Source organism: Aulonocara sp. 'chitande type north' Nkhata Bay, linkage group LG4 (genome assembly GCF_057382095.1).
Source record: "Aulonocara sp. 'chitande type north' Nkhata Bay isolate Kocher_YH1m ecotype deep benthic linkage group LG4, A_spYH_male_GT1.1, whole genome shotgun sequence".
Classification (NCBI taxonomy): Eukaryota; Metazoa; Chordata; class Actinopteri; order Cichliformes; family Cichlidae; genus Aulonocara; species Aulonocara sp. 'chitande type north' Nkhata Bay.
In genome coordinates, this window is record NC_141347.1 from 24,963,858 (window position 1) to 24,988,138 (window position 24,281).

The following is a 24,281-nucleotide window of genomic DNA, read 5'->3' on the forward strand; positions in this document are numbered from 1 at the left end:
CCCATTGTTCCACGAGGGTCATTTGTTGCATCCCAGCTCTTTATTCCCGAGGCATGAAATTGCGATTCCCATAGTGGGGCTCGTTCTCTCATCCACAGATTCACGCTAACATCCACATTTTTATTTTGCCTTCTCTTCCCTTCTCTGGTTGATCCTGTCTTTATGATATACGCACACAGCAGCAGCACACCCAAACACAAAAAGAGCCGCCCACAGCTGCGTCAGGCCATCTCTCTAACAATCCAATCTGTTTTCTTTCCCATGATGTTTCCCATTGGCACAGGGAGGAGAAAATCAGATTTACTCCCCCACAGGGCCCATGCAGTTGCACTGATATGGAAAATGATTTCAGTGCTGCTTGAGCCCATAAACATTATTTTGGTCTCCCCTGTTAATGACACATTTCTTCCCAGCATTGTGGATCTCACAGAGGAAGAGATGAGATTCAGGGGGCGAACAAGGGAGGAGGAGGAAGAGAGGAAGAGGGGAGGAATCCTCCAGGGCCTCGCATACGACAAGGGAGTCCTTCACCCCTCAAACTGCTTTCTGACATCCAAGACTTATTCAGCCTCTTCTTCATTCACACACGCACACACTCAGAAATACAAACAGCTAATCATCCTACCAATCATTCAGGAGCTTGAATTGCATGGGTCATTAAATACCACCACTCCCCAAATCCCAAAAAACAAACAGACAGAAAAAATAATAATTCCCCGTTAGAAAACAGAGCAGAGTCAAAGAAGGCTTTCTCACCTCTCTCTATATCGAGCTGTCAGCCTGATTCTAAACACACCATGTTTGGCTCCGGGGCTCAAAGCCGCCTTACTACAATTGTGTCATACAGCCCACATATCTTTTTATTGGTGGTAGCAGCCAATATAGCAGCCCCTCTTCTCCTCCTTTAATGCGGGGATAAAATTTATACTTTTAGCGGTGTGTTACAAACACTTTCTGCCCGAGGCATATTGTCAACGACAGGAGCACGCCGTTGCCTTGAGTCCTAAACGCAAGTCATTTAATATGATGGTGTTAAAAAAGAGACTCCAACAGGCCAATAGTGAGGCACTAAACCTCCCATTTGGCATCCATTAAAGCCCATCTGCAGGAACAAATACAAGCCGGATGAGCAGGAAACAGCCACGTTAGCTATGACTAAAAACGATCCTTCATTTGTGAATATTCACTCACAGGTCTCTGAAAACTCTAGATCCAAAAATGGGATTTTCATGGTCCTCCTGTTTCACTGGAAAGATCAGATGGAATGCTCTGAATCTGGTTTGTTTTACAGCTGATGACTGATCCTTCTAAATCCATTGGTTTTATGTTCTGGCCATGGGGATGGATGGGTGACTAACGGCAGCTTGCGTGCCATGTTTCAGCCGACGCAGGCAAAGCTCAGCCAGCCAGGTCACGGACACAGACATGCCTCGTAGTGGGGAAAAAAGAGAGATTAAAACAAGGATTCAGCACTATTCTCTAATTAGTACCCTGTTAACTTTTGAACTTAATTGGTTAATTGAGATGTGGTTAGACCGGGCAGGTTTCCCCTCCCTCAGGGTGACCATACGGCTCCAGCATTTCAGCCTGGCAGTGCCTGGCACAGGAGGTGGCTGCGTCTCTCTCGCTCTCGCTCTCCTTCTCTTTTTGAGCATCCCACCGCTCCACTGACGAGGAGTAATGATGCCGCACAGGAGGCAGTAAAACTGTGTTTTGCGAGTGTGTTTTAGCAGAGATTGTACCCATGCACTGCACATATGCTCGTGCCACATCAAAGCGGTGCTTTGACTACCCAGTCCTGGGTGGTCTAATCCTCTCTTCTCTCAACCAGCAGTGCTAGGTAGATAGACTTTGGAAAAGTGTAGTGTGGATGTTGGTGGATGTTACCTCACCACAGGCGAGGGTTCTGTCAAATTCAGAAGTTAGTTTGCTTTGGAGGAGACATGGGCAACGTGCTGAGGGAGAATAAAAGTGCGCTGCAATGCATACACAGATAAACGCACGCTCACGCTTGGGCGTCGCATTGCTCGAGTCTCCCCATCTCCTTTGGTTCATGCACAATGATAACCACAACACCACATAAATCTGCAAGCAGCTCAATTCATTGGAGCAAATTTTGCCTGCTGTCTTCCCTTTTTCACTTTCATCCCTTCTTCTCCATTTGCTCCTTCGAGCCCCATCACTCATTCCCCTTCTCAGTTTTCCTTTTCCGTCCTCACACCCTCTCCATCATCCCACATCACTCTCCCTCCATCCCCCTGCTGCTCAGTTCCATATTTCTGTCCTCCCTCATCACCTCGGTCTCTTCCCTCAGTTGGCGTCAGCCACATGCTTCAAAATGGAAACACTTTCTCTTCATTTTCAGTTTTTTTTCTCTTTAAAAATCACTTTTCCTCCCACTCTCTTGTCCCATTTGCGCTCCGTTTCTCTGCTCTTGTTTGTCCATCAGTGTTCACAAGGTCCAAAAGTGTAATGAACATCTTGTTTTATGGGGTTAGCCCCTCCCTATATCAGAGTCACCCATAAATCAACATCCTAGCATTCAAACGGCAACGAGGACTCGTCGGAATGTCCTGTTCTCCCCAGTCTTCCCATCTTTTCTCCCTCCCTCCGTCTGTAGCCTGGCACCTCATTTAGGTCATGCAGAGCAGTCCCGGACATCAGGGGTCTGGTTGGAGTCACTACGTTGCTGCTGTCCTCCAAGTTCTCTTGGATTGTCCTGTAATATGATAAAGTCTGATGTCTGTGAGAGAAACAGAAGGCAGCTCCCTGCTCTGGCTTCTCTCTTTTTGATGTAGCCTGTCAGACGCACAGAGCAGAACAGTGCAGATAACAGAGCCGGGAACCGCTGCACCAGCCAGTCCAAGGTCTTTCTGCAGCCCTGAATGTAATTTGCTGTTGGTTCACAGGGGGAACAAAGGAAAAATGTTTAATTCTTGTAGCGTTCGGCTAAGACAAATGCAAGCAGTTTTGTTCTGATAACCTACAGACAAGGGGAAGCGAGGCACCTGGGTAGCCAAGGCCAAACATTATACAGTATCACCTTGTAAAGAACACAGTGTATAATCTCACATGCATCACCTTGACTTCTCTTGTTACCAAACGTCTTAGCCATAATGACAAAACTCTTCTCGACTCATGGAGATAACCACTTCCTCTCCCACTTTATCCATCTGCACTTTCAAATGCACCAGTTTAGCCAAATCACGCTGCCAAACTGGCCTTTAAAGATGAGTTATATCTTGCGATAACTCTTGACACCGGTCATCTATGGAATGCTGCTGCTGGTGCTGCTCAACATCTGCAGCCACAAAGGCAGAAATGAGTAAAATTAAGAGCATTTCCTGTCATCATTACAAAAGAACGGAGCTCATCATTGCACAAACATCAGCAGATGAAGTGTAACACAGAGCAAGGCAGCAGCAAAGACAAAACCCCCCACAAATTTAAATGCCTCTTGTCTCCCCTCCTGTTCCCTGACCTGCCATGACCTACCTTAGCCTCCTCTGCTCTCCAGCTGGTTATCTTGACGGCTTTAACGACTCATTGTGGAAGAGGCAAAAATACAAGGTCAAACCACGGAGGAGGAAGGGGGATTGTTTTTTCTAGATCAGCTGCTCATTCCTGTCTGTGTGGATGAACAGCTACCACTGCAGTCCTCCATTACTTTTACAGTGATCGCATTTAGTATGTTGGAGGGGCATTATGGGCCATCGTGTGTTATCCTCCCCTCTGTATTTGTCTGGGACACACACACACACACACACACATATATATATAAAAGAAATAGCAGAGAAGAAGGGAACAGACCTTGTGGGCTTACAACAGGCTTGCAGCATCTGATCGAAGTCAACAGATGTGTTGCAGCTGCTTGTTTGGTTTGCCTTAGCAGATCCTTCCAATCACACACACTTACTGACAAGTCACACAAAAACACCACTAAATACTGAAAAGTTATAAACCTGCAAGTTAAAAAAAAATGTTTTCCAACTGGCCATGTCTAATAGTTCTATACTAGCAGTGTTTTAGGTTTCAAATAAAAACTCAGTATCCCTGAGTAACTATTAAAGTTACTTTGAACAGTGCACCTATTCTTATTTTTCTTTAATTTATGCTTAACATTGGTGGCCATAAAATATATCAGCACCTATGCTGGGTCAGAAAGCCAAAATTTATATGAAAGGTCTGAACTCATGCAATGATTTGGTGAATGTATGAAACAAATGAAGCAAGTCATAGCTGTGGGGTTGACCGGAGAACACGAGGGAAAAGTGATGCAGGGAAACCTCGGCTGGGAGTCTGCATGCTCACAGGAGAGCAACAGCTTTCAGCAGGTTATCATAACGCCAGTGTGAGCCAAGCGCCGTCTAGATCTGGCAGAGGCCATAATGGAGAGGAGGGGCGTGTGGAGGGGAAGCGGCGAGGAAGCAGACTAAAGAAGAGTTATTAGGGTGCTGTGAGGCAATGAGGGGAAGAAGGTCTCCTGAAATGTTTTGACACAGAGATCACAAATGTGACACAGGTGCTTAAACACAGATTTTGAAAATCAAAACACGGACATCTTTCTTTTTGCGTCCTCTCCCCTGCGTCCTTTGTTTTCTTCTGCTTTTTTTTTTGAGACAACTATTAGTTGTCACTTCACCTTAAACCGCTCATTCACTGATGCTTAATGGCAAAGCGTGTTTTATGACTGTCAGACTGATTCGTTACCAAGCTGAGCAATAACAGCAGAGTCCAGGTTCTTTACGCAGACTGCCAGCACCCTAAACACCCCATTATTTTAATGGGTTAACATGAAAACCAGACAGTCTAGCAGAACGAATAACCTGTGCTGGGACCGCAGCTTTATCCATTGTTTTGTGCTGTATGTATTACCACATGCACCGCATTCCCTCACAGCCACTGTGTGAGTATGGATTTGTGTTTTGGAGAGTGTGGTTTCTAGCCTTTACTGTATTTGATCTGGCATAGCTTTCTATTGTGGCGATGGGCTTTGCTCTCCTCAGATAAGAGAGCAGTTATGTCAACACTGGGTGCTGTGAAGGAGCCGCCTGGTCGTGTTGACATTCTACAACATTGCTTATTTACTCTGACCACAGAGTTCAGTCATCATCTAGTTACTAATACGCTAATAACCAGAATCCTCCTGAGGGTGGAGCCCCCTACTGGCACTGCCTGGTACTGACTGTGAGCAGGTGAGTAAAGAGGAGTAGAATGGGGGTAACAAATGGCTTTGAAAAACCCTGAGTTTAAAGCAGGCTGCTAGCAGACTGAAAAAAAAAGCTTGACAAATGCTTCTCACAACACAGACTCAGGCAGCATGAGTCTGCATATTGAGCTGTGCTGAGCAGCCCTATCAGTAAAGAGCCAGTGGAGCAATCCATGCATAATTAGAGTAGGGGGAGGGGGTTAATTGACTTCTTTGAGAAAGATCCTGATTTCTATCAGCCAGTCCCATAATCATGTGAGTCAGGGCTCTCATTAAGCCCCCTCCCTCATTTATCTCTCTTCTCGTCTTCTCTTCCCGTCTAACCCTTTGGCCTCCTATACCCCCCCCCCCCCCCCCCTCCAATGTTTGTAAAAGAAAAGAAAAGAAAAGAAAAGAAAAGAAAAGAAGAGAGAAGAAAAGAAAAAAGGTGAACCCCCATCGGCTCCTGCTGTGTCCTCACCAGGCCAGGAAAGGGTGAGCTAGATTTATAGCTAGCACCTGAGTGAGTAAGGTCCACATAAAGACATGATAAATGTACATTCACATGCACACCAACACTAAAAGCTCCAGACTTCAGTTGACCCGACTGCGACCTCAGTGTGGTAATGTGCTCACCGGCAGATATTAGCAGCAAAAACCAGTTACATTCAGCCCCGTGGCCAGCAGTGTTCTCCATATAAAGTTGCACAAAAGATGCAAACACATTTTTTTTTCATTTATTAGTGTCAACAATGATGCTCAAACCACAATGCAGCGGGAACAGCACCATAACAAGTGTTTTGAATTATTTACAAGCAGAAAGTATACACTGCATACCGACATGCCTGCTTGCCACAAACACAATACGTTACGCTGGCATGTCAACACCTATGAATATTTACTTGAAGCATATCCGCTACGACAAGGCTTTTATTCAACATGGTTTTAAACCAATCGCAAAAAAGGACTACGGCTTCCTTCTGGCTGCCGTCCTTTTCGCTTCCCTTTCTCCCTTATTCTGTCTTATTCTATTGCTGCTTTGTGGAAACAGTGAAAGATCTGGAGAAAAACTGAATTCCACTGAGACGGAGTGAGAGAAAAAAATGACATGAAAAAAAGACGAAAAGTGGCAAATGAGAGATTTCCTTCACAAGCCCATACATCACAAGATGTGGGCAGGGGCAGTATAAGGTCCACCTTAAATTTCTTTTAAAAAAAGACTAACTTTTTTCACCCTTTTTAAAAAAAAAAAATCCTTTCACAAGTAGCTCTAACCACCATTCTCCCTTTGCATGTTCACAAATACAAACCTACACAAACATATGTGCATAATCAAAAGAACACAAACTTTCTCCCTTCCTCTCCGCACAATCTCCCAGATGGTGTATGTGGTGGGATGGCACTGCTCCCCACCAATCTGGTTGTGGCACAGCAGCCTGGCTGACTGGCTCAGAACCGTGCCTCATAAAAATCTCTTGCAGTTAGGTGCAGGGCGGCCTTCAAACAAAAGCAAGTCCAAGCAAGCGTGCTGTAATGAACCCTGCTCATTCTCAAATAAAAACATACAGGCTGGTAGACCCTGAAGTGCAGCTGCTCCTTCAGGTAAGAGACATGGACCAGTGTGGGGAAATATGCCCTTTGGTGAACTTGGTTAATGCATGCAGTGTAGGGCTACACACTTGGTGAGAAGCTGGAAGAGCAGAGGGGCATAGATACCCTACTGGGATTAGGTATCTGTTGAACTGGTAGGGAGGAGGTGGAGTAAGCAATGGGAGCAACTGTCAGCAGCCTTTTTAGCTTCAGCGCTTGCGTGAGTTAATGTGGACTGCTGCTGGATGCGAGACTTAAAAGAACCGCCGTTACACTCGACATACGTGAGCTGGGTAAAGCAAGGTGACGAAACGGCTGGTTTGGAGCGCCGGGAAGGCTCAGCCGGTGCTTGAGAAACTTGAGCCCTGTGCAGGATGGTCCCAGAGACTGATGGAGATCCAAAAGGACTTAGGATCTGCTTTCATTCTGAGTGTTCGCCATCTGCCTAGCTCGAAAGAGAACCCATGGAGCTGGAGAAAACTGACAACTGACAGATGAGACACTGAGCCCAAAAAAAGTGTGTGTATGTGCGTCGTGCATGTGCACGAGTGCAGTCAGCATGTCAGTATTGATCCTCAAAGCAGCTCCACTTTCTGAAATAAGATCTGTCAAACAGGGATACACGCATTTAGTCACACACACACACACACACACACACACACACACACACACACACACACACACACACACACACACACACACACACACACACACACACACACACAATAGAGTTAATACACTGTGGACCTCATAGCTTAAAGAAAATTTGCTCTCTAAAATAACAGACATCTGCACAACCCTCACATGTTCCACTCTTCCCAACAATCCTCTGCTTCCCACACAGCTGCCTACTTTACCGCTACACACGTGGTATTTATCCATCCAGTTTCCATGTGTACAGATTATTCTAGTCTCGCAATACCCTGTTACCAAGGATGACCAATTCGCTCCTCATACCTCACTGCTTAGCCGACACGTTACTGATCTTGTACATGAATTAATAAACTCAAACTCATCCCATTTTGTTTCCTAACAACCACACACGAATAAACATACACATGACACATTTATGACTGGTAGTCATCAGTGGACTGTTGTTGGGGTTGCATTTGGGGTCCCTGCTGTATGAAAATGCCTCCTGAAGATCTCTCATGTGATCCCGTGAGTAATCCTTGAAACACACCAGTCTATGTAAGAGCCACGACTAAACCAGTAAGTAATCAGCACAGATACACACTAGAAAATTCCTGTGACTCTGTTGAATGTTTTCTCTGACCTCCAGAGCTCAGAGAAACCACAATGATGTCTGTATTTTTTCTGCCTAGATAAAAAAACAGACAACACAGGCCTAAGGGTCTGAAGAAGAAACAGCAGATATTTCCCATAACTGTCAGGCCATATGCAAGGAATATCATGTGATTTTAAGCACTTTACTGCTGAGCTTCTTGTAGAAGGGAAAGAAGCCTTTACACCTGAATAAACACACACACACACACACGCAAAATCCTAATTATAATTCAAATTATGAGGTGAAAAATAAGCACAGCTTCTTAAAAGTCCTACCTGATTACTTCAGCAACAGGCTTACAATGTATAAATCCATCTGTGTGCTATTATTCAGACATACCCGCTAATCAGCAATGTAATTGAAGCAGGTGGATTTATCAACCAGCAGCCCCATAAAGAACTGGAGAAGAGAGAGATGGATGGAATATAAAATGCCCAGAGATGAGGTAGAATTAGGCACCTGCATCAGCCCCCTGTCCACCCCCACATGCTGCCCTCTCAGCTGCCTGCCACTCTGTTTCCTCTCTCACTCCTTTCATACAATCTCTACACCACACGGCTCCTTTGATTGCCGTTTCCCATGGGCATACACAGACACACACACAAATACAACAGAGGCATACACACAAAAACTCAAAACACACTAAAACACACTTCTTCTGTACTGTTCAGAGACAGTTGTGCCAGCTGAGTTTTGATTTGGAAAGAAAAGTTGCTTCTACTACAAATAATGACAGGCACTCAAGAAACAAGCGGAGCACAGCTATCAAACAGAAAACGCACAAGTATGCAAAAACTTGCGGGAAAACATGCAAAAAGCACAAAAAAACCCCACTCCTTAAAAGCAAGTTTAATCAGAGATACACACAGGCAGCCACCCACACATACCAAACACACACACACACACAAGTGTGTTCACACACCCTCCCATTATGCTGTATAACCAAAAGGCATCGAGCCATTTCAGCAGCTTTCTGAGAGCCAGCCAAGTAAGAGGTCTGTCAGTGCATTAGCCAGCATGTAATCATAGCCCAACCTCACTGCAATTAGAACTGGTTCTAATTCTTCACTGGAATCGCTGCCTTCTCCCACCACTAATAGTTTACTTTACTGCAACAGCTGACAGACCCAACCCTGCCTCCCTGCTACAACACACACACATCCACAGCTGTAGCTCGTCCGTCAGCATGCCAGATCAAAGTGGATCCTGGGAACAGTCCCCTGCCATGTCCCACTTGTGCCACATGAATCCCATGAGTCTTTAGGCTGTGACACAGTTCACCTTCGTGGTGAAACTCTGTGAGTAAAGGCCTCTTCTTTGCTGACATTCGATGCCTTAAAAAAAAAACTCCTTACACAAATGTGAATGAGAAATGACAGCGAAACCACGGAACAACTGCAAGAATAAAACACGTAAGTGTTCCTAAAGGCTGTCTATATAAGAGGCAAGCATGTAAGGCGTGGGTGGCGAGAGAGTACTGGGGAAACTTAGCTAATGAAGACTGAGGAAGAGGGAGCACTCCCTATACCGATGGCATTGCCATTAGCCTGTGAGCGGGTGCACTTGGGTGTCACTTCAAAGCATTCCCCACTATTAATCAGAGGCTATCCAGCCCTCCGGCAACGACCCTGCTAGCTGTGCCGCTAACTACCCCCCTAAACATAAGCACAATGGAGCTATCATTACGGTCGTTACGCTACACCTCGGCCAGACAGAGCACCTTTATCTCGGCATATATGTTACACACTGGCAGCCAATTAATTTACCTGCCACGTCTGAGAATAAAGGAAAAGGAGTGGGTGGTGGCAGTTTGGTGTATGCAAGCAAGCATTTCCATTATGTAGGAGTTTATGTATTAGGGTGGGGGGATGGGAAGAACCTGTCTCAAGTTGCATCCCACAGGCTGTGCATTCAGCCTCTTTTCTTTTTCCTCTTCTTCCTCTTTTTCTTTTTTGTAATGAAAACACCTGCAAGAGGCTGCAGCCTGCCTGCCCCCCCCCCCCCCAAAAAAAACCAAAAAACAAAAAGAGGCACATCCCTGGCCTGATCTGGCTCTCACCTGGCATCCCCAGGCAGGAAGCCCAGTGCCTCCCCCGCTCCAGCCCCACCGGCAAACTGCAGCCACTCAGCTGGGTGTCAGCCACCAAGCTTGAGGATTAACTACAGCACTGGCCCCGTCTCTTTAATACTAGATACATTTTATACAACGTTAATCCCAAACATCAACTCTTACTTCGTTTTGTTTGGACTGTTTTGGATGGACGGCGCTCTCCACTGGGTCAAACTAAAAGCCTACAGGGCACGGGTGCAGAATTTATTCTCTTTTATTGGGGTGACTGTCAAGGCTAATGGATAAGGGGGGAAAGGAAAGAAAGAAAAAACAGAAAACAGCGATTGCTTTGTTTTGCTGTTGCTTGTTTCTCATAAATTTGCACATTCATGTTACATGAGGATGAGAGGGCTTACAATACAAGACACTCTCCCCCTCCCTGTCCTGTTGTACTGTACTGAGACACTGCAGACTGTAGCAGTGCTGAGGGGATGAGATAACCGCTCACCATTGTGAGAAAAGGCTGTCAAGGCTTTGTTTTTTTTCCTCTTTCTTCTCTCTCTCTCTTCGTCTCTCTCTCACACCTTCCTTTTATTCCTACTCCCCAACTGTCTCCCTCCCTCCCTCCCTCCTTCTCTCTCTCACTCTGGAATATGAAAAAAGCTGGAGTAGTGGTTGCAGAAATAGCCCTGTTTCTATAATTAGATGTAAACAGATGAACCAGACTCTCAAGCTTGCTCTGTCCCACTGGCCCCATGGCCTCCTGGGAAGGAAGATGTGTGAGTCTGCATGACGTGCTTATGATGTGTGTGTGTGTGTGTGTGTGTGTGTGTGTGTGTGTGTGTGTGTGTGTGTGTGTGTGCATACGCAAGTGTGTACATGCTGTTTTTTATGCGTATGTATTTGTAATGCACCAGCAAGTGTATGACAGCATTTGACAAGTGTGCATCCAGACTTGCCGTCACATCCCTCTCTCTGTCCGTTTTTTCTTTCTTTCTCGAGGAAACAAAGTAACCTTAACTCGCTAACACCAGAGGGGAGGTCAGTGGGCACGCATGGCAAGAGGAAAAACCTTACTGCAAAGCAGCGACAGCAGACGTACGCACATCTGTTGCTGCAAAGCCAGTCATTTACCCCGGATCCACGGGATGCATACTGTATCAGAGAGAGAGGAGGCAGTGTAGCCTAGTGGTCACATCAGGCAGAGGGGGCAGGGGGAAAATATGCAGAAAGAGGTGGAGGGCAACAAAACAAATCCATTTTGAGGAACTGGTGGTGGTGGTGGGGGGGGGGGGGGGGGGGGGGGGTGAATATGAAAAGGGTGGGGGAAATGGAGGATGTGGGGAAGCTTCAGGGAGGAGCAGAAAGGGTATGACATGGATCATCAAAGAACAAACGTGTAGGCATGAGAGAATTTATGGTGCAAAACGAGTGATTTGAACAGAAAGCAGAAGGGGAGGAAGAAGTTTTTGGGGGGGTTCTGATCAGTGTCAGGCAGAGCTCAGGATATTCATGCAAGAGAGAGAGACCAAGACAGAGGGTGGAAAAAACAGAGCGAGAGAGACAGAAAGTGCAACAAGTCCCTTTTGGATTGAGGACTTGGCATCTGGTTGGATATTCCCAAGAGACTTATTAAAATGGAATTCCTGATGCTAATCTTTGTTTTCTCACAAAAGGGCTGACACACTCTTCAGAGGCATACGGCTTGTATATTTAATGGCAATTTTCTTTTTTGCATATACTAAGTGGAACATCTTATTGAATGGTACTGTACATCACAAACACCTGCTTCTCTTCACTGGCAGACTTCGAAACGTGGGTAAAGTTTTTCTACCAGTTTGCCGCACACTATCATTTATAGATTACAGTCATTTGAGTAAGGGAAGCTCAGAATCCAGAAAATAGAAAGTGAAGGAAATAAAGACAAACTCTAGAGAAAAACCATAGCAGTTGCTGAATTATATCGTTGTTTCAAAATAAAAATCCAGACATTACAACATGTTAGTGCTGAAGCAGAAAGTGAAGCCTGCACAGCTACCCCGAAAAACTGTCATTTTCAAAACTCCTAATTTGTGCGGAGAAAGAACACGCCATTAGAGCAGCATGCTGTTTCCTGTGAATGCAGCACAAACTGGGACTGTTACACATGCCGCACCAAGTGGCATTCAATTCTGCCAGAGAACTAACATCAGATCCAGCAGAGACAGGCTCAGACGTTAGAGGGTTAACAATGCACCTGTCTAGGCCTCACAGCCAACCACGGGGTGCCTCAGCTCTAGTGGGGTGGGGTGGTTTGTCTGGAGAACACTACCCCAAGACACACAAACACACACGCAAACCCACCCACCAACCCAAACATAACCACACACACATTCATAACACTCGTGTGCTTGCAGTATTGTCACTGACCGCAAATCTGCTAACAACAAAAGGGCCCCCCTATTTTGTTTTTTTTTTTGTTCTTTTCACTGAACGATTACAATAATAAAATTGAAATTAAAAAAACAGTAATCTGGATTTTCTGCTTGAGCCGTTAATAATGTCTAACAGCTGTCACATGCAATACGGCCATGCGCTGAGGTGGGCCTGGGGCTGCCTGATGAGAAGCAGCCTGATACTAGAAGAGAGAGGGAGGGAGCATGAAGGGGGCAGAGAGAGATCTGAATCACAAACAAAATAGCAGCGGTTGGCTTTGGGCAAACCTATCAGTCTATTTAAGCAGGCAACAACACTTTTATTTTCATTATTTTTTGCGTGCATGCATATGTGCGTGCATGTTCATCGTGGCTTCGTTGGATTCGTCAATTAACTTTTCACTTCCTCACATTGAGTGTAAAAATACATGAGAGGGTTTTGAAATCCAATGCCCTGAAATCCAATACAGGAAGGTACTACCCTGGTAGTCACTGTCACCCATGGGACTCCTTTGTGTTTGTCCTGTGTACACGCCCCAAGCTCAAGGCAAGGGTTCTGTGGCATCATGCCACATGGTGTGGTTTGGGTAGCGGACTGAGTCAAGAGCCTGTATCTGAGGTAACATGGCCACCAGTTAACCACAATCCTCTTGCAAAGTCAGATCCTTTTTTTTTCTCTACCCAAGGCGTTCACTTTGTGTGAACAGTTTTGCTGATAAGCAACAAAATTTAAATAATAGAACTTTAAATTTATTACACTCAGTGGCTGATTTAGATGCTAATATTTTTTCATGATCACTTAAATCATTAGTAAAAAAAATTCTTTTTAATGATACAGATACACCTAAAGTCTTGTTACTCTTGCAAGCAAAGGTATTTGCAAATATGTAAGGGGCTTACCCTTTCACAGACAGTTGACTGCCCTTGCCAGTCAGTTGGATTTCCAGGGGGGGCCGCAGTGTCAGGGGAAGGTGACAGATGGCAGCTGCACAGGGCAAGGTGCTATTTCAGCCAGGTGTAGGATGCCAAGCAACGCCTCCACTATTCAGGGGGACTCCACTGACAGCATGTCTGAACTGTGTTATATCACAACAATCCACAAACGAGCCCAACAACAGGCCATGGTTCTCACTCTGTTTTGCAGAGCCGTAGCGTAAAGCCAAATAGAACTTGGCTTAAGACCCATGCTCTGTCACTGCACATCAACTATAGTTGCCCCTGTGTACAAGTAGCCTTTTAATACAATGCTCACTATATTCAAAATGTATGTTCGCTCAGATGTCACTATAGCCCAAAAGGTTTAGAGTTCCAGAGAAAAGACTAGTGGCAGGATGAGTGAGGCTGGAAGCTGTGCTGCTAAATAATTACACTGGCCATGAAACACACTCCAGCCGCTGCTCTTGTCTGGGGTCAACAAGGAAGGGGAGTGGGCAAAGGCAAACAGGAGCTGGGTACAAACCCGGTGAGTGTTCAAAACACTAGAACTACAAGGCCAAGAAGAAGAAACCTCTTTTCCCACAAACAACCTTCACTCACTCGCTGAAGTTTATTGTTTTAAAGACCCTGGTTGTAACCAGCCCCTTGCTAACTCCACCAAACACCTGTGTTTGTGTTTGAAGCCTCTTCCCAGCATCCACAGACCCATGGGACAGTCCAGCAATGAGACGTTCAATAAAAGTCCCAGTAAAGTTATTTATTCTCCTTTGGAAAAAAAATGGGAGAAGCCAGACAGCATGGCTAACCTTTGAAGGGGGGGGGCGCTGCTCAGATATTCAACTAGGACATAAAAACCAAGGGAATGACAGGGACATCCTACCAGAAAACAATAAAGGGGGTGGAAGGGGCTGTTTTTTATCTTTAACAGCAGCTGTAAAACACACACAAATCTGTGGTCTACAACAATGGCCCAGGGGCAAGGGAGGGTGGCTAAAACAGAAGTGGCAGGAAGACCACTACTTCCCAGACACAAGAGTCTTCCTGCTGGAAAGAAAGGAGACTGAAAAATGGAAGGGAAAAAGAGACAGAGGACAGCCTATGGAAAGGGAGGCCGGGCAGATGCAAAGGAAGAGGAGACTAAGTGAGATGGCATAAATATGACCTTTGATTACATGGGATGTTTAGAGCAGAGCTCAGCCATGGACAGGCTGTGAACCCCCCGCTGCTTTCACACAGCCACACCTCAGTCAGAGCACACTGATCAGAACAATATGGCTGAAAGATGAGCCCACAGCCATAAATGCCAGCAGTAAAGACAGCTCCACTGTGTCTCCTGCTCTGACACTATCCAACATCTGAATCTTGGCCTCACAGCCAAGCGAGGACCGTCTCCAACTCTGCATTGGAGCCAGAAGAAGATAAAATTACTATTTCAAAGTCCTTGTAAATGAACTGGCCAAATTAAATCGCATTAGAGGAGTTTACAGGTCTGTGTCGAACTGTATCAGCAAGTACAGGCAGAGAGAAGTTGCTCCAATGTCAGATTCCCAGAACACAGTGCAAGTGTAAACTATAAATCGACCACCTGACATGCATTACAAATGACTGGCTTGTAGTAGGTGAAGATGGACAGAGGCAAATGCAAACTGACAGAGTCTCTACTGGCTCTAAGTAACATGGTTCAGTGGACAAGAGGGTAGAAGTGTGAATGTGGCATGCCGAAAACCCCCCCCCAAAAACAAAGGAATTTTTTCCCAGAAAAAAAATTCAAAATTCCAAAAGCCTGTTAGGAACAATGCCAGAGGAGAATGCTGCAACTGCCATCGCTCTTTTTTAGCAGCAATGGGTGAAGGGAGCGCTCGCAATAAATACCTCCGCAACGTCAGAGGAACCCTTTCAAGGAGCCACATCAGAAACCCGCCTTTGAATGCATTTTTTACATCAACCCTGAAATATTCATGCTCTTTGTAAAGTATTCATGTGAACCAGTGTGCAAGTTAGTCCCCAGGGGTAAAGTGAAGAGAAACTGAACACACTCCGCAAACAACACGCTCAGTTGTGCTAATGTTGCCAGCATACAGGACACTTGAAGGGACACTAATGACCTGCCCTGTCAAGATGAACAAACTGGAACCAGTTTGGTTCGACACCCTACAAGCATTTAACCAATCTTACATAGTAAGATTTGATTTAATGTTTTGGGGAAACTGAAAAAAAAATCTATATGAAAGCAATTAAATTGCAAAGTAATGTTGTTCTTTCTAAAAAAGAATTCAGAATAAGTACAAATCTTTTTTTCTTTTTCCTTTTACAACACGAGTTTACATTTAAATTGTGTTTTAATGAACTTTCTATCCATGTGCTGGTATTAAAAGCTAGTTCTGCCACCAAATATTTCTTTTTTTTTAAATGTCTAAAAAAATGCAACATGCGGTCTTGACAGAAATAATCCAATATTTTTACAAGCTGCTATTATATGTATATATATATATATATATATATATATATATATATATATATATATATATATATATATATATATATATATATATATATATATATATATATATATATAAATTATGCTTCATGTCTCATCCACATATCTGCATCATGGCATGCCTGACATTTACAAATATTATTGAAACAATGAATCAAATGCTGGATGTCAGCAGAGCACAATAACAAAGTCATCCTAGTGGAGGCTAGAGAAGATTTGGAAATTATGTCAAATTATTTTTATGTTAATTCAATCAAACACTTGAAATGTAAAGAATAAAATCATTTTGCAGATCACGAGGATATTAGATCGCGCCGCTGTCACGCCCATGCGCTACTGACAAGACTGAGGAGAACAATAAACCACCTGTGTTGCTCATTGAACAGTGATGACATTTGGAAGGTTAGGCCTTCGTGTGTGTAGCACAATACTACGAAAGGTACACCAAATATGGTTGGGGGGCAGGCGGTGGAGGGGTGCACCTGTGCTCTGTAGCCAGCACTGAGCCTTCGTGCTCTCAAGCAAAACATCTGTAAGAATGAATGGTAAGAAAATAAAAAAATAAAAATGAAAGACATATGGATGCAGGCACTGTGTGTGTGTGTGTGTGTGTGTGTGTGTGTGTGTGTGTGTGTGTGTGTGTGTGTGTGTGTGTGTGTGTGTGTGTGTGTCACTACTGCCAAAAGCACACATGAATGATGAGAGATGAATTGTGAACGGCACCCATGAATTCTCCTGAATGACTAATTATGCCTCATGTTTAGTAGGATTTTTGCAAATGAATGCAGAATTTGGTTAGGATCTGGTTAACTTACTACAACCCTGCCCTGCTGTAGCAGAACACTTTATTTAAAAAATCCCAAACATAAATAAACAAACAAGTATATAAAATAACAATTCAGATTTTTTTTATCATCAGGGATGACATGCATGCTGAATTTTCACCACCGACACTGAGCGGGTTGTTACACTTTTAGCGGCTTGGGCATATAAAATAACTTTAAAGGGTTTAAATATTTAAATATGCCTTTTTGCTTGCCAGTAACCCAAGACTGCTCAGCTGCATCATAAACATGTGTTTTTAGGGGTTGCATTTACATATTTTCAAAGAAGATTCTTTCAAAAGTGGAGCTGTTTGATGCAATCAATACGCCTCTGTTTTGACTTATCTTATTTAAATCTCTTTTGTTTTACATGGGTGGACAAACTAAAAAGGGCCAACACGCATTTTGTGATCCAGTCCATTAAAACAGATGTGCAATATAATTATATTATCCTTTTTTTCCTGTCTGAACTGAATTCTTGCCATTATATATTTAATTAAATCCAGAATAATGTGTGAAGAGAATTTAAAAAAAAACTGAATGTGGGCACAAAAAGTGACCACAAATCAAGTAAATGTGTAAAGAGGAGCACTTTCAAGGTTTTGTGGGGTGGAGGGACTGTGCATCATTTTCTTTTATTGTCCTTTAAAAAAAACAAAAAAAAACAAAACATATGAGCTGTTGGAGTTAATTCTGCAGGGTTGTAAATTTTGGACTCTTCTGTGCAGACACAAATGTGCATACTTCCGTTTGTAAAACATTCACATTTGGGTTCACATGAAACCCAAGTCACTTGCTAAACCTGATGCATTCACTGTGAACACATTTGCACCCCGACACTTCAAAGCCCAATATAGAAGGAGGATTAGTATTGCTTTCCTTCCTATAACCTTCATACGCCATAACCCATGCAGACCTGCTCATCCATCCATCCATCCATCCATTCCGTGCTTATGGCTCTGGGTATGGCCAAGGGTTTTGGTTAAGCGATGGCATCATTGTGACACTTTACAATTTAACGTGAAGTGACAAAATCTCATTTTAAATTCAGCTCGCGAGCCAGCAGGAAATCAGTGTCGTTGTGCTCTGTCCAGCTTCCTACGTGCAAACTAAAACAGCTCTTAAACACATGGCATTTACCCATCTTATCAAGTGACTATTTGTTTAACAAAGATGTCGTCATTACCTTTATGATAAATGTTGATTCAGCTTAATCACAATTCCTGGTTTAAGGCCTTGTGTAAATCAAATCTCTCTTGATTTATTAGCTGATATTTGCATAGCGGATTCCTGTAAACAGTCACACCTGAGCAGCCCATAATTTATAACAGAAAACCCCCCTCTATTATTCTCTTTTGTGCAAAAATAATCAGCTTGGTACGACTCCATATACATGCCCGACACCGTCTTGTATTCGGGCTGATAAATGCACAGCTGGCTTTATGGCACAACAAAATGAGAAAAAAAAGAAAAAAGAAAAACAGTATTGCTGTGTGGGAGACACACACACATTATACGTTTGACTAACCTGAGTGGGGAGCCATTGGTATGTGTGAGGGGTAGTATTTCCCCGGCGGGAAGTGGCCGGCATGCTGCACAGAGCTGTGGCCCGAGGGAGCGATCCGAGAGGCGGCTCGGTGCACCAAGGCGCCCCGCTCAGAAAGGAGGTGCGCCGGAGCAGCGAAATCCCGTCCTTCCATTCCGAAGAATGTTTAGTAATCCGAAATCCGGATAGGGCAGGTCAGGAAAATCAAATGCAACCCATATAATAATCCTTTCCCTCGTATCTATGTGTTGCATTCAGTCGATCGCAGGCTTCTCCAGCCAAAAACGTAGCCCCCGATCATCTTTTCTGTCAGTGGAGAAATTCAGAGACATGTTCAGTAAATGGAAAAAATGGAAAGGTCATTTAAGATAAGCCTAACACGATGCAAAACATTACTGCAGTCTAGTACTATAAAATAAATGGGAGAAAACACATCATTAGTACCGCTTCATTTATTTCTGCTCAAATATCCTTCCTGTCACACTAAGTATATATATTTAAAATATTGCTAATAAAAAAATAAACCTTACGACTTATAACTGACTACAGAAAATAAGACATGGCAGATACAAACGACCACCGAGGCGCCCGAAAGCCCACTGAGCCGGGTTCAGCTCCGGCTCTATTGATCAGCCTGGGATACAGGCCTAAATATGGAGGGGAGTACTTCAGATTTCACAGACACGTCGAGCAGGGTGACACATTTTAGGTTTCTATATGTTCACTTTTGTATGCAAAGCATTACAATGCTCAGATTACGTCGAGCCTAAACATTTTATTCAACATCCATGTCAGCAGTCACCAGATGTCACCATCTCTAAAAGCACAATGACATGCAATATAATGATTTAGATCAACTGTGATTTCTGCGGCAATCTGACAATCCCCCCTACCCCCGCTTTGTAGTTTTGATAGGGAGAGGAAACGTGTCGTCCTGTTTCGGAGGGTTAAAAATGATGGAAGCCTACTCAGCCTATCTCAAGGTGAACAACGCTGCCTGCCTTCTCTAGCTCGTCCTATTGTCTCGGGTTGATGCATGGCGTTTTTTGTGCCTCTGTAATCTCCATCCACCTCTCATTACGCATGGCACCGTTTTGCTCTATAACGATATTAAGTGGCATAAATCGCGAATATATCATGCAGCATTTTCAAGCTACAAAAATCCCAGTTCTTAATAAATATGACAATAAAAGAAACTATTTGAAGAGGAAGTCTGAGCTGTCACTTCGCAGAGTTTCGACACAAATCGTAAGAATTGTATTGAAAATATTAATAGTAATAATAATAAATAATAATATACTTAGAATACAGCCTTATAACAGAGATGCATCAGCTCCTGAAAGGCATGGACTCACCCCCCCCCTCTCTTTCTCCCTCTCTCCCTGAGTGTGTGTGTGAGCGAGTGTGTGCACGTGCGCGCGTCTGCGCGTGAGTATATGTGTGTGCGCACGTGAATAACTGCACTCTCACTGTCTTCGTCTGCCTTGACCTATTTCAGGTCAGGTAATCAAATGGAGTAGTAAATACATTACAGGCTACATCCTCTGCCATGCCACAAAAATAGAAATATTTAGTCTGGATGGGAAAGTGGCCCATTCTCAAAATGAAAATAAACTGTATTTTACTGTTAAAAAAAAAAAAGGAGAAAAAAAATATATATATTACGAATTTTAACAGGTCTCCCAAAAGGGGAAAGCTTATATTGTGCTTCAGTACTGGCTGTTGGTGGGGGGGATTAAAAAACAACTCTAGTAATTTCCAAAATATAAGTGAAAGATTCATTTTATATTATAGATTCTCCATCTGAGGTCATCAATAGCTTTTACAAATGGATTGCCAAGATAATAATCTATATCTGTTTCATAAATGTAATAACTAAAATAAAATGTAATTAAATTAAAACTATTTTTTTACAACGTCCAATAGAGAGCAGGCATATTATCATTTAAGCTATTTCATTCTCAGCACCATTATCTCCCCATGTTGCCAGTTACAGCCTCCAATCCAATGCCACACCAACAACAATAAAATCGCTCCATTCGCAGGTCCTTGGGAAGAAGAAAAAAATCGTATTGACCGAGCCTTCCTGAGGTAATGTGTGAGCTTGCATGTGAATCCTCAACGCGAAAACGTGAAATAAGCCCTGCTATAGCATTCATGATAGCAGAAGATTGCGTTCTTGGGCTGCAAAGCGATCCAAGGTGAATGGCCGCCCGTCAGGAGGACTGCCTTTGTTTCCACACTGAGAAAGTGCTTTGCAGTCGGCCATTACCTTCCCCTCGCCATGCTGTTACGTTCAGCCTTCCCTGTATGCCAACAGACCTGTAAGAATAACACTACTGAGCATTTACCAGCTTTCTAAATATTCCGAAAGTATACGCACGGGCATGTAATTGCTGCCGTGTAATCGCATGTGGTTATTTGTTGTTGTTGTTTTTTATTTTAGCCTAAAATTTGCGAAATCGTGCATCAAACAATCGTTCGAATAACGGGAGAAAAAAATCAAAGGATCGACCACCATAATACAATTGATTAAGCCAATGTCAATTACAATTGTAAGATCGAGTCGACGGCAGGAAAGCAGATAGTTAATCAAATCACGCGGTATAGGTCGGATAGTGCTGCGAGACAAGCGGCCCTCCGCGACTGAGCTGGCCGGCAAGGAGTGCACATCGGCCGGGGTGTGTGAAGACATTCCTCCCGTTCTCTTTGTATGCAAATTTTCCGCTAGGAATTTATAAGTCTGGCAGCCATAATATAGACACACCAAGAGGTAAAGCACAGTATTCTAAACTATTAATCAAACGATATTATTTTTTATTTTATTATTATTATTTAAATAGCTGAAATTAAAATTAATCAAAAAATAATTAAACTAAAATATAAAAACACATAAAATATAATACAGCTAAGCTTCTTGATAATAAAAAAGAGCTGTAAAGTCGTTAATTAGTAGTCATTTTATAATATTACATTGCATAATAATAATAATAATAATAATAATAATAATAATAATAATAGGCCCTTGATTATGTCATGTAAATGTAAATGTAGGGTATAAAATTACAATTTATTCCTCGGAAGATACAGCTCATCCTGTTTTGTTATTTTAGAAATTATAACAAGGCACTCTATAATGCACAGCATGCCACATACAGCCTGGCATTTTTTTAAATCTGCATTTTTACTACACCATCTGTCATTTTACAACGAGGAAACAGGCCCTGGTATGTTTTATTAAAAGTAAAGAAAATCAGGTATATAAAATTACTACTTACTGGTATGTTAAATCCTTGCATAACCATAAATTATAAAATCACAAAATTCAAGGAGGAAAGGTGCAAGGCCAAGTGCGACGCCCATTTAAATCAAAATCTGAAATAAACCATGTGGCTAGAGTGTAATCCTATAGTAGACTATTTCCATCTGAGGCTGTGCAGTAGCCTGCTGGTTCACTCTATGGAAGCAGTGCGACCGGGGCTTCCGGCCTGGCTGGATTGCGGCTCGGATCTCCGAGCAGCGGTTTCTCTCCCGGTGCAACTGCGTACCTCGCGTCTCGAGGGCAGGGTAAACACATCCTTCCATTGGTCGGATGCCTGCATGTTAATGAGCTCGTGCCGCCTGCCCGTGGACAGGGTAGTTTCCGATTGGCTGGCAGCAGAGACCAATAGTGTGGTGACTGGCAGTGATAAAAGGAGTGAAAAGCGCCAGATTTAAAAGCACTGGATGCACAAATCGCTACAATAGAGCGCAGTGCACCACGAGCACAGCTTTTAATCTATCGCAGATAAAACTAAGATAGAGAACGGCTTGATGATAGTATAAAATCAAGAATTAAACGGCACATATTACATTCATGTGCATTTAATTATTTATAGCAGTGCACCAAAGTATTCTAAGGAAGAGACACTAATAAAAAAAAAGAGTCGTTTTAACCATTTACCAAAATTCTAAAGCCACAAATGAGCAATAATCCACATAAAAGCATAAACACTTAATATACGTGTGTGTGTGTGTGTGTGTGTGTGTGTGTGTGTGTGTGTGTGTGTGTGTGTGTGTAAACAAGAGAGAGAGAGAGAGAGAAAGAAGAAAAAAAAAGAGTACACTGTAGAGCATGGATGTCAATCTCATTTTACTTTTTGGGCCATATACATCCAACTTTGATGTGAATTGGGCTGGGCCAGTGAAAATGAAGGATATACGTGTTCATTGCTCAGACTGTCTTGTAATTGTACATTTAGAACACAAAGCTTTCTTTCATTCATAGAAAACGTCCTTTTACTTTGGTCTAGTGTGGATGGCAGTGGGGGGTGGGGGTCTTAATCAATAATCAAACCTATAAAAATACAGTTAAACGTTCCAAATTTTTGCACAACTTTCTAAAGCTGTACAGGGAGCCGGATTGGAGTCTTTGCAGAGCTAAATCTGATCCTCAGGCCTTATGTTTGACACCCCCTATTGAAGATGTTAAATTAAATTGTTTTTGTTTTTTTAATTACTTATTTAAAGCTAAACAAGGGATCTTTGCCTACAAACCATCTGAGCAGTCTTTTCATCGCTAGAATATATAGTGTTTAAATAATCAATAAAATAATACCGTTTTTATTCACAAATGCAGTTTTGAAAACAAAACATTGCAACACCAAGTACAAGCAGACTACTTATAGATTATAGATTAATAGCCCATATCTTTTAAAATGTTGTTAGCAATTCAAGGCGTTCATCCATGGGGATACATATAAACACGTGTACTTCTACTTTTCCCCTTCTTTACAGCCATTACAGCATTTCTGACCAATGCTCGCAAGACGAATTTATCTTATCTCCATGCGGAATCATGGAGATAAGATATATTCCCCAATTTTATCCACGCAGTGCTATTACTATGGATTGGTTACTGCATTATTTTAAATGTTTACAAATGAATCCCCTATTGTATGCTTGCTTCTGATTGGCTGGCACGAGGACAGAGCATTGTCAGTCACAGAATGTAAACAAGACTCTGATTGGCTGTTGGCCAGTCCGCATTGGGCTGTCCGGGAGGGAAAAAAAGGCAATAACTGGCCCTGCAGTTTCAAGGCGTCCCAGGTTAGATGATGAAAGGGGGGATAAGAAGGAACGGTTTTAAGGCGCCCCAAAGGCGGACCCCTATTGGCCCTGAAGCCATATGAGTCAAGCGTGAATCAAAGGGAATACTGCAGAGAGGGGGAAATTATGTGTTGGATATTTAAAATAATGGAGGTTAGTTTTCGTGTAAATGCCGACTAGCGATGCCGGGGCTTTATGAAAAGTAATGAAAACAAGTGAAACGAGCCACGAAACGATTCGGGTTATAGGCTGCACGTGAGGGCGCTGGAAAAGGGGGTTAAAAGAAAAAAAAAAGACACCCCCCCCCCCCCCCCCCCCCCCCCAAAAAAAAAAAAAAAAGCAAACAAACAGAAAAAAAGCTCCGGTTGTGGATCACCCCGCCGAGGTCCGCTTTAATGGAGAAGAAATCCTGCATGGAGTCTTTCAGCGCTTTAAAGTGTGGCTGCATGAGGTTTGTCGTAGTCCGGTCAACGTGCTCCTGCTGCTGCTGCTGATATAAAAATGGGGGGAAGTCCAGCGTGATTTGTTTGCAGGAAATTTACTTGGAGTTAATCGGATGATCGCGTCGCATGCTGTTTGTCTGGCTTTCGGTAAATTCAGATCGGGGTGTAAAATACGAGAGCGAGGCGAGATAGCGGATGGATATGTGGAGAGGCTGGAGAGACGATCGTGAATGTGGTGCAGCCAAAATATTTGACTTTTTTTTTTTAAACGACGGTCCTGCATGTCCCTTGTTACTATTCCAGCAATAGCTTGTTGACTCAAGGATTTACTGAAAATACTCTTGATCCTGCCTGCCTCGCTGCAAATGTGGGTTGAAATATTACTGAAGACGTGTTTTATTTTATTTATTTATTTTT

The 24,281-nt window shown here is 43.2% G+C and overlaps 1 protein-coding gene across 5 annotated transcripts in view; it reads right to left on the bottom strand.

Moving 5' to 3' along the window:
* bahcc1a (BAH domain and coiled-coil containing 1a) overlaps positions 1-21,851 on the bottom strand; it is a 63,627-nt gene extending 41,776 nt beyond the window's left edge. For all 5 annotated transcript variants that reach the window (XM_086289342.1, XM_086289344.1, XM_086289343.1 and 2 more), the window contains exons 1-2: positions 21,612-21,851; positions 18,316-18,639 (exon numbers count right to left, since the gene is read on the bottom strand). In XM_086289342.1, coding sequence (XP_086145468.1) covers positions 18,316-18,487 — 172 coding nt within the window. In that variant the 5' untranslated portion in view covers positions 18,488-18,639; positions 21,612-21,851. The remainder of the gene's footprint in view (positions 1-18,315; positions 18,640-21,611) is intronic.
* Between the last annotated feature and the right edge of the window lie 2,430 nt (positions 21,852-24,281).